Source organism: Drosophila santomea, chromosome 2L (genome assembly GCF_016746245.2).
Source record: "Drosophila santomea strain STO CAGO 1482 chromosome 2L, Prin_Dsan_1.1, whole genome shotgun sequence".
NCBI lineage: Eukaryota > Metazoa > Arthropoda > Insecta > Diptera > Drosophilidae > Drosophila > Drosophila santomea.
The window spans coordinates 3,643,181-3,657,451 of record NC_053016.2 but is presented as its reverse complement, the minus strand read 5'-3'; the positions used below and the strand labels follow the sequence as shown (position 1 = coordinate 3,657,451).

General features: G+C 41.9%; 1 protein-coding gene across 1 annotated transcript in view; it reads left to right on the top strand.

Moving 5' to 3' along the window:
- The window catches only part of LOC120443812 (cGMP-dependent protein kinase, isozyme 2 forms cD5/T2), a 30,189-nt gene that overhangs the window by 3,634 nt on the left and 12,284 nt on the right, over positions 1-14,271 (top strand). The window contains exons 3-4 of the mRNA XM_039623152.1: positions 7,647-9,216; positions 13,868-14,034. Of these exons, the coding sequence (XP_039479086.1) occupies positions 7,709-9,216; positions 13,868-14,034 (1,675 nt within the window). The 5' untranslated portion in view covers positions 7,647-7,708. The remainder of the gene's footprint in view (positions 1-7,646; positions 9,217-13,867; positions 14,035-14,271) is intronic.

The window sequence follows — 14,271 nt, the reverse complement described above, 5'->3', positions numbered from 1 at the left end:
TCGACAAATTTGTTTAAATAGAGATTCTACCAACTCAATAACATATTTTAATCACTGCCCAACCCAAAAACCCAAAGTGTTGTCACTAGTCAATTGTTGCTGCTCTGTTGCCGCCCAAATAACCTTTCCCATTCGATTGCAACAATTAAATACAATATTTATATATAATTATTACCTACGCTCACTGGCGACTCTCATGACGCCTTATCAATAGCGTCAATGTCGCCAAATACAAACAAAATCCAGTGACAACAACAGCTTGTATCGGAACAATCTAATAAAAGTAAATGCAGGCCACTGAATGGATTTTCAGGGGTGGAGAAAATAAATAAAGGGGTTATAAGTATATATACATATATAGACAAAATAAACAACATGACTCATTTTGTTTTCGAAATAATTACTAATGATTATATCTTTATAGGCTAGAAATCCCTTTTCAGTGCGCCACTGTGTGCCAATCAGCTCAATTAACCAGGCATGGCAATAAATGATAGTTCCTCTGTATATCCACAAAAAAAAATTATTATATGTTAGATAGCTGAAAACATTTTGCACATAACTACAAATTTACCTTGCTATGCAAAGACTTTAATAATATATAAATGAATGAATTATTAAAAGTTCAATAATTTTTGTTCAGTGTTTGGAAATCTTCCACGGCACTTTAGCAACGCTTTCCAATCGAATTTGCATGTAAACAATTTAATAATGTTTTGATTTCTGCTTAAATCACGTCCCACATGAAATGATGGTTGCATGCTCGACTCAATTTCCTCCTCGACATTTTTCCGCTTCTATTCCGCCTGCGTTGAGTTGATAATAATTCCAGTTCGCCAGTTCGGTTTTGTTTACATGCCCCCGGTAATGCTGTTTGTAATAAATAAATCAGTTCGCCTAAACGTTTTCCGCCAGCAATTTCGCCCAAGTAGCGACCAACAGGCTTTTGTAATTATGACATAAAAAGAGAATAAGCGGCAAACAATTTGGCCGTGTCGAAATTCCGCATGAGCTACAGGATATGATTTATGAAGTGATCCGCACTAAATCATCTCGTGAGTTGGAGCATAGTTTACGATAAATTGCCTGGGGCTGTCAACACGGCGTATGCGTAATATTTTGTAGGATCATGCAAATTAAGCGTGACTCAGGATATGCAAAAAGTGTGCTAAGGCGAGAGCTTAGAGACACAAATGTTTAAAGTAAGTGATTTACATAGCTTCTCTTTAATAGCACACTTTTGCCTGCGCCCACCTAGCGTATACGTGATATTTACCCAAAACCTCTGTTTTTGGTAGAAAAAATGTAACATGTAGCAGTATTTTTATGTTATTTATATCAAACTGCAAACTGCTGCCCCCAAATTAAGATGTCAACCGCATATCCTTTAAATTACCCACGAAGCTAAGCTGCCCAACTGCCGTGAGCGCCTCATGAATATGCAAGTAGGGTATCTACGGTAACACCAGTGCCGATCCCATGGTGCGTGCGCCATGCTGGAAGTACATACTTTCGATACTAGATGGTGTTATTTGCTTCTTTTTGCAGCGCAGCGCTTTTCATTCTAGCATGCCAGCCAGCAATTAGATAACTGCCAATGCAATTTTTCCAACTCAGCGCATGTGTGTGTGTGCGTAAAGCGCTACTATTATTTTAGTTGAACGATCGGCAGGCGAACGCACGAATCACAGACGAGGCGTGGACATATTGATATGAATTATATATGTACATATGCTGGCACATAGTGTGCGTGCAGCCAACTGGTTTAAGCCAAATTGCGAGTTTAATTTAAGCGACAACCACAAGCGAATGGAATGGAGCGACAAGCAAACGCTTCTGTTGTTCGGCTTGCTTTGGTTTGGGTTCACTTCGATAACAGCCAGTCAACTATGCTATCGATAGGCTTACGATCTTACGATCTTACGATCGTATGTGCTACCCAACACTCGCTATAAACGCAACAGGCGCGCACAAAACAGTTCTCGAGCGTCGCTCAGTCGGTCAACAACGGATGTCGCAGGCACGCAAGCGTACATTTCGTTTATTTCGGTGATTTACAAAATACCAAATACAAAATAAGTAATCGAATCAACCAAAAACACAAAGAAAAAAACCTAACAAAGTGCTTGAGAAGCAGCGGCTTCAACTAATTAAACAGCGGATCGGAATCTTAACGGCTATCGAGTGTGTGCTGGTGCTTGTGCGTGTGTTACACTTGGCTTTTGGCTCATTAAAAGTGCAAATTGTTTACGAGAATTTTGCCAGCCTCTCAAAGGTAAAAACAGCCAATTTCCTTTTACGATAAATTTTTTTTTTTTTTTCCTGCTCGTACATCGCATCGCATCGCTCCCAGGCGGGCAATTTTCCTTACCAAGACACGGTGTGTGTGTGTGCGTATGTGTGTGGATCGATGTATTAATTAATGCCAGCGGAAAAAGGAAAAAGAAGTTCTTCGTGAAGAGTGGCTCCTGCAGACAGTCATGTGACAGGCACAACGCTCTTCAAGTCTGCAAGTGACCACCAGGCTCTAAATCCATAAAAAAGCACGCAAAGAAATTAATGTTGCTTTATGATCCAATACTGAAAGTCACTACTTTGATCTTGAAATTGTCAAACCAGGAATGTTATAAAGGAAAATACAGTGCTGCCCAAGTGGGTGATATTTTCTCGCTGTGCATAACTGGCAGAACTTCTCGTAGAGCAGATCCGAACTTGTTGTGGGGTCCAGAATCCAGAACTGTATCCATGGTCGTCAAGTGGCTTTCCTCCGCGGAAACTGGGAGCTATGTACAAAAAAGTGTGACGGTTGATTAGCTGGTTTGATCATCGTTAGGATCATTAGGAATGCCTTAACAACTCTATATTAACGAACGGACTGCGGCGTCTAAATAAAGATGTTAGATCCATGGCAATAGTCATACAGTAGCATTCTTACGAGTTTAGCAAGTTAGTTTTACTTAGCTAGGAAGAAAAAGTAGCTATCTTCAATGGTCCTGAAAAAAGAATTGGTAGTAATTTATAAGCAGAGCCTCTTGGATTTTTTAACTTTGGTTTTCTTCACACATCGCCATATCATATAATTATTTATCCATTTTTCATTGGATTACCACATGACTGGCAAAAGTCTCGAGTAATTTGAGTGGCTCATAAGCAAAAACGCTTTGATTAGAACTTGTTTGATCACAGGCCGCCGGTCTTTGGAGTTGGTTTATTTTTGTTGTTAAGAACTTTTATGGTCTTATAATTGTCTTTATGCTGGAAAGAAACTGAAATTATCAGTACCACAAGTAAACAAACTATTTTACAAGGGTTTGAAATGTGACAGAATGCTTTCTGGACTTGGAAAATGAAATTTGGGATCCGATTGCCATTTGACTCTTGGAGTTTTTACCAATTCATTATTCAAAAGGCAGCACTGAATATATTATTGCTATTTATATTTATTTAAGTGCCCATCTGGGTTTTATTTCTGACAACTGTAGGCCTAATGGTACTTAAAATACCTTCAGCGAACCTTTTTTGTCGCTCCAAGCAAATGCCAAATAATCCCTTCCGAAACCTTCGGTGATTCACCTCCAAAATGGAACCGATTGCGATTGCGAATTTTGTCAATCAGGTGGAGTTGCAATCCAGCTGTGCGAGAAGGCTTTAATTGATTGAACGTGCGTTTCATACCAATTTTCGCCATACAAAATGTGGTATCCGTATCCGTAGTTAGAGCGCTCGCTTAATGCCCACTAGCCGCCTAAATCGAGTCACTAGTCTGGCCGTATCTGAATGTCTTTCGAGTCTTTCGAGTGTTATCAGGCGATCAATTGCCTTCGGCATGGCGATCGATCAACGGACGTGTCGCCGGGACTAATGAACATTTGTAAGCCGAAAATAAACGATAAACAAATCGACAGAAAACTGAAAACTAGCCGCAAATTACACTGAATACAAACATATATACATACATATATATACGATCCTCGACATTGGCTCGATTTTGAGGGGACTTAAATCACTTGCTTTGCTTTGTATTTATTTATTTGCAGGGGTTCAGGTCAGTCTAAAAAAAACACACTTCTTGTGAAATTTACGACATAGACTCGCGTTTCAAGTTGAATTTTTATTACATTTTTATTGATTGTTTGTGTTGCACAAACGAAGCAACCAAGCAGCGAGATTCAAAAACTGAAATTGAAATTGAAAATAACTTGAATAATTGCACGCTAACGGCGTAAATGGAATCGAATCGAATGGATTGAAATGGAATGAATTCCGGGCGAGAATCATTTCTAGTAGAAATCCGGAGAATTCTTGTTTCAATTTGGAGCGGCTTCTTGTGTGTTTGTTTGTTTGTTTCGCCGTTTTGAGGAAGCGCCTGGCACTCGCCAGTAATTGAAACCTATAATTATAGCAGTCTGGAAGCAAATGTATATGTATTCAGAAGATGGCGTTTCCAAATACGGCGGACATAACTCTCAATTGATGTCTCAATTCGAGGGAAAGATCGTCATTGGCTGACTAACCGCTTAATTATGTTTAAATGTTTAAACGATTCGAATGTGGCGCATTTTTGGCATGCCCATTAAGTTGATGTTGCTATTTGTTATGTTGTTATTTTGTTATTTTGCTGCTACCGGTGTTTAACATGCTGTCTCCGCCTGCCACTCATGCCCACTTCTATGCCCGTCTCTTTCGTCCCGCCCTGTTGCCGTCTCTTTCGCTGATTGACAGCCGGGACATTCGGAATATTTGTTTGGGATCTCCTGATGATCGCAAATGTCACTTTTGATTAGCCACAACGACGATGAGCACAATTTGCCATGGGGCCAAGCTGAACGTTCGGGAAAATGTTGATCATTGCAATTGACTTTGATGGATCGCAAAACTCAAGGATGCCAGCTGTCTGATTTAACTCGCTTTCAGTTAAGGATTGTTTTCAAAATGGTACGGATTCCAGGATTCCATTGCTATTCTGATTTTAATAAATAATTTTTGGCAAATGATTCATTTCTCAACAAGATAAATGGAGCTCATTTGACTCAACACCTTAGCAGCAGCTAAATATCTTGCAGATATCAATCTCTTCTCCAGCTCGAGATATCAGTAGATCCCGATCTATGTAAATTGGCTGGCCAACAGCTTTAATTGTAGACTGCTCACAACCTGCATCCTTATCTGCGATCATAATGACACACTAATTGCGCTATCTGCCATCGTGAGTTGTTCGCAACTCGCAATTTGCATGGCCAGTCACGCCGAAGCGCATAACTTCCCTAAATGGTCAGCGATACGATGCTAAGACCTCCCTACAATTACTCATTATTCATAAGCAATATATTTATATATATATATGTATATATTCTCTGCAATCGTGTGCTTGACTCGACTTTGGCCTGTTATCAGAGGCATGAATGAACTCGCGATCAAACGATGTTAATACCCTCCACCAAAAAGCGAGTTGACATTTGAAAGATTTCGAGTTTTCGGGGTGCCGTTTAATAAATGTTTTCATAATACTAATTCAAATTAAACAGGAACCTGTTCGCCAGTGTTGCCAGCACAACCGGGAATCTCTTAAATGACAATAAAAGCATAAAATCGTTGAAAATATTACGTATACGCCACGTCTGTCTTCTGCCTGTCTCTTGCTTATTTATGCGCCCGAGATGGAAACAAATTGCAATCGTAATTGCGCTTAAGTGGCCCAAAAGCTGCCTCCGATCACGAGCAGCGAATTCATTGAAAACCCATGAAACAGACCCACAAAATATGCGGGGAACTACGATGATGATGATGATGATGATGATTTTGAGTGGCCCGTCAATTGTGTTCTATAAATAAAAAAAATACCCACAGACAGCGCACACAATACAATTCCTTCCACAATTGTCTCAATTTGTTGTGTCAGTAGTTGTTCAGTGCTACGCTATTTTGGTGTGGTGTAGATGTAGAATTGCATTTAGCAAATTTGCGGGTAATTACTGATCGATAATTGCCCGCACTTTGAGGGCGTCCGCTGGGAGTTCCGAAACATCCACCCACCACCCCCACCTCAATGTCGTTTCGCATTGTTTATGGAGTGTCGGCGTATAAATAGCACGGCATACGAATCGCACATTAATCGGCGGTGCGATCATTAACATGCTAATGGCCGTCTAAAGCGATCGTTTTCGCTGTAATCGAAGTCAAGAGTCTGGCGAATTCTCAAATACCCACTTGGATGAGCCCAGCATCGAGGTGAATCAAGCTACTTGAACAAATGATCGCCGAACTATCTGGACTTGAACGGGTTTCCGAACGGATCTTTGTCTTTTTTTGCAAACTCTTTTTTTAGCATGCTGCTTAAGCGATCATCGTTTTTATGCCCATAAAATTTGTGTATATCTTTAAAATAACTTAATTTTTATATGTGCTCAATTTGTCTTGCCTTTCCTAAGCTTAGAAAAAAATGTTTATAATTTATAAGATTAAATTTATTTATTTGTGCTCACTTCTGGCAGATGTTAGTTTTTTGGCGACATTATTTTCCACAGCATCATAAATAAATGCGTGACATGCATTTATGTTTATCTCTTTGGTATATGTATTTAAGCTTTTCTTGATTAACTTTGCAATAATAATAAAAAGTCAAGCTTACATCCACTGTTCCACATAAAAAAAGCGTTCTCTTAACCTGTCAGGTTGATCTTGTTCGGCAGCTTTTCGTTTTACTTTTGGCCATGTTTAGCCGCAAAAATAATTTTGGTAGCTCTCCAGATCTTCAGTTAACCCACTCGGTACCCAAGTGATCGTCCCACTCGCAAAAGTTTTGGGTTGCTTTTTCTATGTTTCGATTAAAATTCGCACATGAAGTGGAAACCGAAACCAGCCACACTTGTTTATAGGGTTTCAGTGTGCTTTGTTTATAAGTTGGCCAGGCCATGTTTAACTTTAGATGGATTTATTTTTAGCCCGCTCATGCCACTTGAATTATTGTCTAAACGTGTCCGAAAACAATAGCAAAAGCCACGCAAATATGTAAATAATAAAAAAATGTGCCAGCTTCGCATTTGGCATTTGAAATTCTTTCACAAAGCGAGAGCGTCGACAATTTGTCGGCTGTCTTATCTTGAAGGGCTTAAGGCGTGTCGGCGCCCGAAAAAAAACAAAAAAAAATAAAAAACGGCGAAGACATTGTCAAGTTGTCCAACAAGTTGTGTATCCAGGGGAAATGATAACCGAATTTCGTTGAATATTGTGATAATTGTTGCCAGCCATGGGAATGTGGACACGCATTCGTACACTGGGAATAAAAACACATTGAGTTTATTGTAATAAAACTTTGGTTTAAGTGTAAAAGCATTGTTCATTCCCCTGCAAAAATTGTTAATTTAACAATCGTATTAAACCATCGATCGTAAATCAGTTCATTGCGACTGATTAGCCTGCGATTAGATTTCATAATAGCCTGATTGGCACTCTGTCTCAAAGTGAATCATGTTTACAATTTTACTTGAATATATAAAACTATAAAAGCCGCACGCAAAAAACTTTCAATGGGAAATAGATAATATTTCAGTTTGTTTACTGCGGGCTATATTCTACTATCTGCTTGTATATTTTGCTGTATTTATTATTCGTTTTATTTATGCACTCTTTGGTTTATTACTTTGCAGGGCTCCCAACGCCTGGCTGATTGAGTTTTCCGTGGCGGCTGTTGATCAGGAAAGCCGCCTGGATGCGTTTCTGCTTTGATCGGCTGTGCTTCGCAACCAAGCGGCCAGCCCAAAACTCCAATGCACCACACAGCAGCACCACTGTAGATGCATCACCACCACGTTCAGCGGATGTCCCAGTAGCAGCATCATCAGCACCACCACCACAACAACCACCACAGCAGGCAGTTAGTAATCTGTTCTATGCCGACTACCAGAAGCTGCAGCCGGCGATAATCGATCGGCACTGGGAGCGGGACAGAGATACAGATACAGATACAAATACCAGGAGCGAGGCCAAGCCACCGGACATTGTAGAGCACATAGAACCCGTAGAGCAGCAGCAGCAGCGGCAGCAGATACAAACACAGATACAGATACAGATACCCCCTCCCGCTGCCCCGCCATCGATAGAGATACAGCAACGCTATCGCCGGCACAGCAGTGCCGAAGATCGCAATCTGAACACGAGGCGACCCGATTCGAATACTACGGAGGCGTTACGAAAAGCAGCCAGTATGCAGCAGGAGCCGAACGCCAACTATCAGTTCCCAACCGACTTGGGTCTGGTGAGCATCGTCAACAATAATAATAATAATAACACAAACACAAACACCCATCCGAGTGGAGCCACCATCAGCAGCAGCAGCAACAACAATAATCTGGTGGGTGGCATTGTGACCTTGCCGGCGGCTGGTGGTCTCATAGGACTGGAGCATACGGCGTCGGGTCTGCGACTGATACCAGCACCGCCCACCCACTCGGAAGTGCTGACCCACACGCTGATCTATGGCACACCGCCCTCGGGCGCCCAGCAACTGAACCAGGATCCCCGCAGCCTACTGCACCAACAGGAGCTGCAGCTGCAGCAGCGCTATCAGCAATTGCAGCAACTGCAGGCGCAGACCCAAGGTCTGTACACCAGCCAAGGCAGTCCGGTGCTGTACCATCAGCCCAGTCCGGGATCGAGTCAACCGGTGGCGATACCCGGTGCCACTTGCCATTCGCCCACACAACTGCAGCCGCCCACCACGCTGAACCTGCAGCAGCAGATGCAGAGTTTGCGGATCTCGGGATGCACGCCCAGCGGTTCGGGTGGCTCGGCCACGCCCTCGCCGGTGGGCCTGGTGGATCCCAACTTCATAGTGAGCAACTATGTGGCCGCCTCGCCGCAGGAGGAGCGCTTCATCCAGATCATTCAGGCCAAGGAGCTCAAGATACAGGAGATGCAACGGGCGCTGCAGTTCAAGGACACCGAAATAGCCGAGCTCAAGTCGCACCTGGACAAATTCCAGAGTGTCTTCCCCTTCAGTCGCAGCAGTGCGGCGGGCTGTGCGGGCACGGGCGGCGCATCCGGATCCGGAGCCGGCGGAAGTGGCGGCAGTGGTCCCAGCACCGCCACCGGCGCCACCCGCAAGTCGGGACAGAATTTCCAGAGGCAGAGGGCGCTGGGTATCTCCGCGGAACCGCAGAGCGAGTCCTCACTGCTCCTCGAGCACGTCAGCTTTCCCAAATACGACAAGGATGAGCGGTGAGTAATAGATATAAGATACTATGTCAAATCATTTAACCACTGAAGGCTCCATGTGTAGGCCATCATATTATTCATATTCACATTGTACATTTATTTATATTTGTTTACATTACGATGCTCAGCCACAGGGCGCGTGATCAGTGATACTATGAGTGTACTTGCACCTAGTATGCGTAGTACTCCTCTGCCTTTTTATCGTACTATATTGTACTTTGATCAAAGGCTAGAGTAAACCAGTTTGCTTAACTCCAAGATATGAGTTAGTTATGAAAACATAACACTTTGTCGCTCTCTCCTCTGGCACAGTGAAATCAGTTGAACCTAATTGGCCCTGCAATATGGCGATCCGAATACGGATGTGCAAAGTTTAGACGAGCTGCTATATAGCCGCAACGATAACGATCGGAATCGGATTCAGAATCGGCGTCATTGCGCCGATCTTAATCATATATTGGGGGCAGCGCCCTGTCGCCTGTCGTCGCCTGCCACAAAATGCGTCTATTAAAATTGAGTTGGGGTGACAGGCGCGGTTGCAACAAGCACCACCCACCAGCCCCTTGCCTATCAGCCTGGTGGCCTTGGGCAGTGTCAGTACTCGGATATAAAAGTCCGTATGAAAATATATAAGCCACATATATGATTTGCAGCCCACAAAGAGGCTGCCAATTGGCAGCCAACTCACGCTGCGTTGCGTCACATTCGTTTCATTCTATGCGCGATTTTTTAACACACTTTTTTCTGTTGTGTATTTTTCGATCATGCAAAATTCGTTGCAGTCACTCCGAAATACTTAGCTTACCTTTATACCTATATACCCATATAATTAGGCGAGTATAAAATTAAATCTGTGAAAATGCGTGGGCAGATTCTGTCGGCTTCGCACACTTTTCACACATTTGCTGCCCACTGGAAGTCGTTGCTCTTGGCCAGCTTTCCCCACTTTGTCTGCTGCAAAAACATAAGAAAACATAAATATTTATTCTTTGGCTATGTGGCGATGTTGTTTCCTGAATGCCTTTCAATAATACACTGGGCCATGTGCGATCACAATTCATTTGAATGGCGACACGCGCTGTCTGAAAATTGTTGATCCACATTTCTGACTAATTTTTATGGGCTATAACTTAATTTCATAGGGTTTTGTATGATATCAGTGAGATTCATTTTGTATGCGCCAGAATTAAAATACTTTCCACGATTTTCCCATCGTTACGGATAAGCTGAAATAAATATATTTATATTATCATTGCGTTTGGCGTAAACAAACAAATGTCTATTTCCTATTTTAAATGGGTGCTTATAAAGAATGGAAAGCTTAGGAGGTTTCCAAAAATAACCATTTCTTCTTTTGTGATTTTATTTTAATATAAGCAAACCCTTAATTAGAGTTCAGGATTCGTCCAAAGAACGATATATATATTAAAATTAAAAAAAAAATTCCTAAGAACATGGCGCTACTATTGCTGTAATCTTAAAGGCCTGAATGCCAAAATTATATGCAATACACATTTATTTCTAATATTTATCTTCGATTTTTACACGGAGCTAGTTTAGATTATCTGAATCGGACGCTAAGTAATGCGGCAAATTTGTTTAAATCGGCCATTTTTATGACCCCAAGCTGTTGACACAATCAAAAAATCGCCGGCAAATTCGCGAAATCCAATTGCATTCAAACATTTGAATGGTCAAAACCGATGGATGAAGGGGGGAGGGGGGGACCCATAGACATTGCATTTCGAAGCCGGCCAATTGAGGTGCATTTTATCTTTGGCCAAAATCTGTGCCGACGGCGACGCTTGTGTGTGCAACAGGACATTTTTTGACACTTGCATGGCATAAATCAAAAGTGCCGTAGGCCTCCACCACGACTATATATGTATATATATATATATCTGCGTATATCTGTGGAATCGGGATTGAGACTGAGGTTGGTCTCAGTACTTTTGTGGCCATTTACACCACGCAACTGTCGCTTGTTGGCTTTCAACGTGGCCATCTAATAAATAATGCCAGAAAATTGTGCGAAATTGCCTTCGCAGTGCAGTTTCCAGGGGGGCGGCGTCATGGAGGCAGTGGCGTGCCTGGCAGGGGGCATTGCTGTTAGAACTTGCTACATGTTGCACATACATGTGTCCACGGTCAAGATGGCAAACAAACAGTTTGTGGGTCAGGCAATTATAATGCAATTAGAGCAATTGCCAGATTGAGGGAACACTAAATTACCATAGAAGTTTGTACAGATAAAATAAGCTACTTTGTCTTTGCTTGTCAACTAATACAGCTAACTAATTGTAGTTTTAGAAGCTTTTGCAAGTAATAAATCAACAGAAACTACAATAATAAAGCACTCACATTTTTAGACAAGGAAAAAACCATGTGATTTCAGTTATTATGCACTTATAACGGCTGTTAGCTACTAACTATTATTTAATTTGTATAACAACATCAAATTGGCGTGCAGATTTTCTTTTCACAACCCAATCCCGATAAGTCTCCACCTCCTTGCCTTACAAGCCTTGATTGCCATCTCACAGATAGTTAACCGTCTCAAATACACATAACATATACTACACATGTGTGGCTATAGATTGATCCAAAAATCAAGCCCCACCCAAAATAGCTCACTTTGCAGTTGGTTTGTCGCTTCCATTGGCGCTGGCTTCTATGCGCAATTTCCATTTTCAATTCCCCCGGCGAGACGCCACTTGGCTTTTATTGTCAACTGCTCTTAGCCGCTAAGTATTTGCACTTTCAATTCAGTTTGCCAGTCTCGTGAGTTTTGAACTGAACGCTGAACGCACCCGCATCTGAAGGAGATCTCTCTGGGGACAAGCTGCTGTGTGTTTCTTAAGGTGCAGCCAATTTCATTCCATGCCTTGGCACACATTTCGAATTTCAAATTCAATTTACGCACGAATATAGCCATATGAATGGTTATAGCTTCCGACAACTGGAACGCTCGAGCGATCCGGCCCGTAGGTCTAATTGAAGCTATTAATTGTTTTGGCTCGTACACGCAGTGGCACCACTGGCAGCACTCGCACCACTGGCACCACTGGCACCACTTGCACCACCGCCATTGTGCTACGCATGTGCGTGGTGGTGGTGCTGCAGCCACAGAAAATGTTAATTTAGGCATATAAAAAGTGCTCCGCTGGCAAAACCCCACGGGGCCAACACCATAGAGCGACCCACCGCCTCGGGCGACTCGTCTACACTGGAAAAAATATATAAATTTAATAATAAAATTAACAGCCTATTATTAGTATTTAAATAAGCACTCCAAAATGTTCCTAAGGAGATATTTTCTAAGGGTTTCGTCAAGCAGATTGATTTATGATTATCCTAATACAAGGATATCTTTATATGTTTTAGGTCTCTATTTCTCTGAGTGTGTGCGCCTCCTTCTTCTTTAGTTTCAACTCCATTATTAAAACTAGTTTCGATTTGTGGGGCGCTGAAATCTAATACCTTACCGAGCCAAAAAACGATCCATGTTATTACAGATTGTCGCTTCCCAGACTCAACGGTCGTGACTAGGGTATCGATTAAACATAAAACGGTTTATTTTTTCGCATTTTATTATTTTTTATTAAATTTTAATTGTGAGTGCTGTGTGGCGTACCCGAAAATACCGCAAAGATACATGCATACCCGCCAAACGGGCGCCACAGGTGTCGCAGTCTGGGTGTAGCTGTCGGTTTTTGGCCAAAATGTCCCCCACTCCAGTGCACCGAATCAAGCCAACTCATCACCAGATTTCGGGGCAATCAGTTAGCTGGTGGTTTCTCCCAACTCAGATTGCCGCCAAAAACGAGGCTTACAAATTGGCCCCCAATCCCATCGACGACAGACTGGGCAACGCCTTCGTGATTAACTTGATTATTAATCAGATATTGGTGGGCCCATTTAATGGATTTAGTTATGAAAAGATATATTGAAACATACAAAAATAGTTCATACGACTATAAAACTTAATGAACACACTTGAATCGATTTAATTAACATTAATCCCTTCCATCATAGTTTCTTTCTTAACCGTTTCTAGTATTTTTAGTATTTTAAATCACACAAAATGTTGGCCACACTGGCAGTGCTCTAGCTGTAGCTGGCTTTAATTAATCACCAGGGTATCAGCATTGGCTACCAATTTTATCCGATCCACAGCTTCTATTCCCATTACTGTTTCGTTTCTCCGGCTCGGGCGAGTTGTCAAGTTCGCTGACAGATAAAGTCATTTGACATTTACAGGCATTGCCGACATGGCAAAGCATGGCATGGTATATGGATCCCCACTCCCCCAAAATAACCAATAACCAATCTACCCCTCCACTACCCCCTCTTCCCAGGCCGAAGCATACAATTTTCAAATTTGTATTAATTTCATATCGCTCGATTGCGCACATGCCAACATCCATCGACATTGGGCTCCAAAAATAAAACCAAAAAATGGAGTTAAAATGCCGCAAAATTTTTGGGGGCACAACTTGTTGCGCGGCTTGTAAGCCAAACTGGCCAACCAGATAAAACGATTTATATGTGTCAGTCGGAAAATTAATTGGACTCTTGCCTTTGCTCATTTCATTGGCAGTCACTTGCCATATTCAATATTCACAACTAATTGCATTTATATATCGCTTTGCAGCTCCCGTGAACTTATCAAGGCTGCCATATTGGATAATGATTTCATGAAGAACCTGGATCTGACGCAGATCCGCGAGATCGTCGACTGCATGTACCCGGTGAAATATCCAGCCAAGAATCTAATCATCAAGGAGGGAGATGTCGGAAGCATTGTTTATGTCATGGAAGGTGAGTTCAAAGTTCAAGCACTTGTGATCTATCTTTTATTTGATTGGGAATGTCAGCGGAAATTGTAGATAAATCAGGGATATATCCACTTAAGTATTTTTAGAAGGTACATTTTTGAGTATAAATATATATTTTGTTAGGGATTTTAATATTTTGTGTTAAATATATTTATTGATAAGTTAAGCAGTGCATTCAAGCTAAAACCTCATATCCTATTTGCAGCCAAAAAGTATGCAA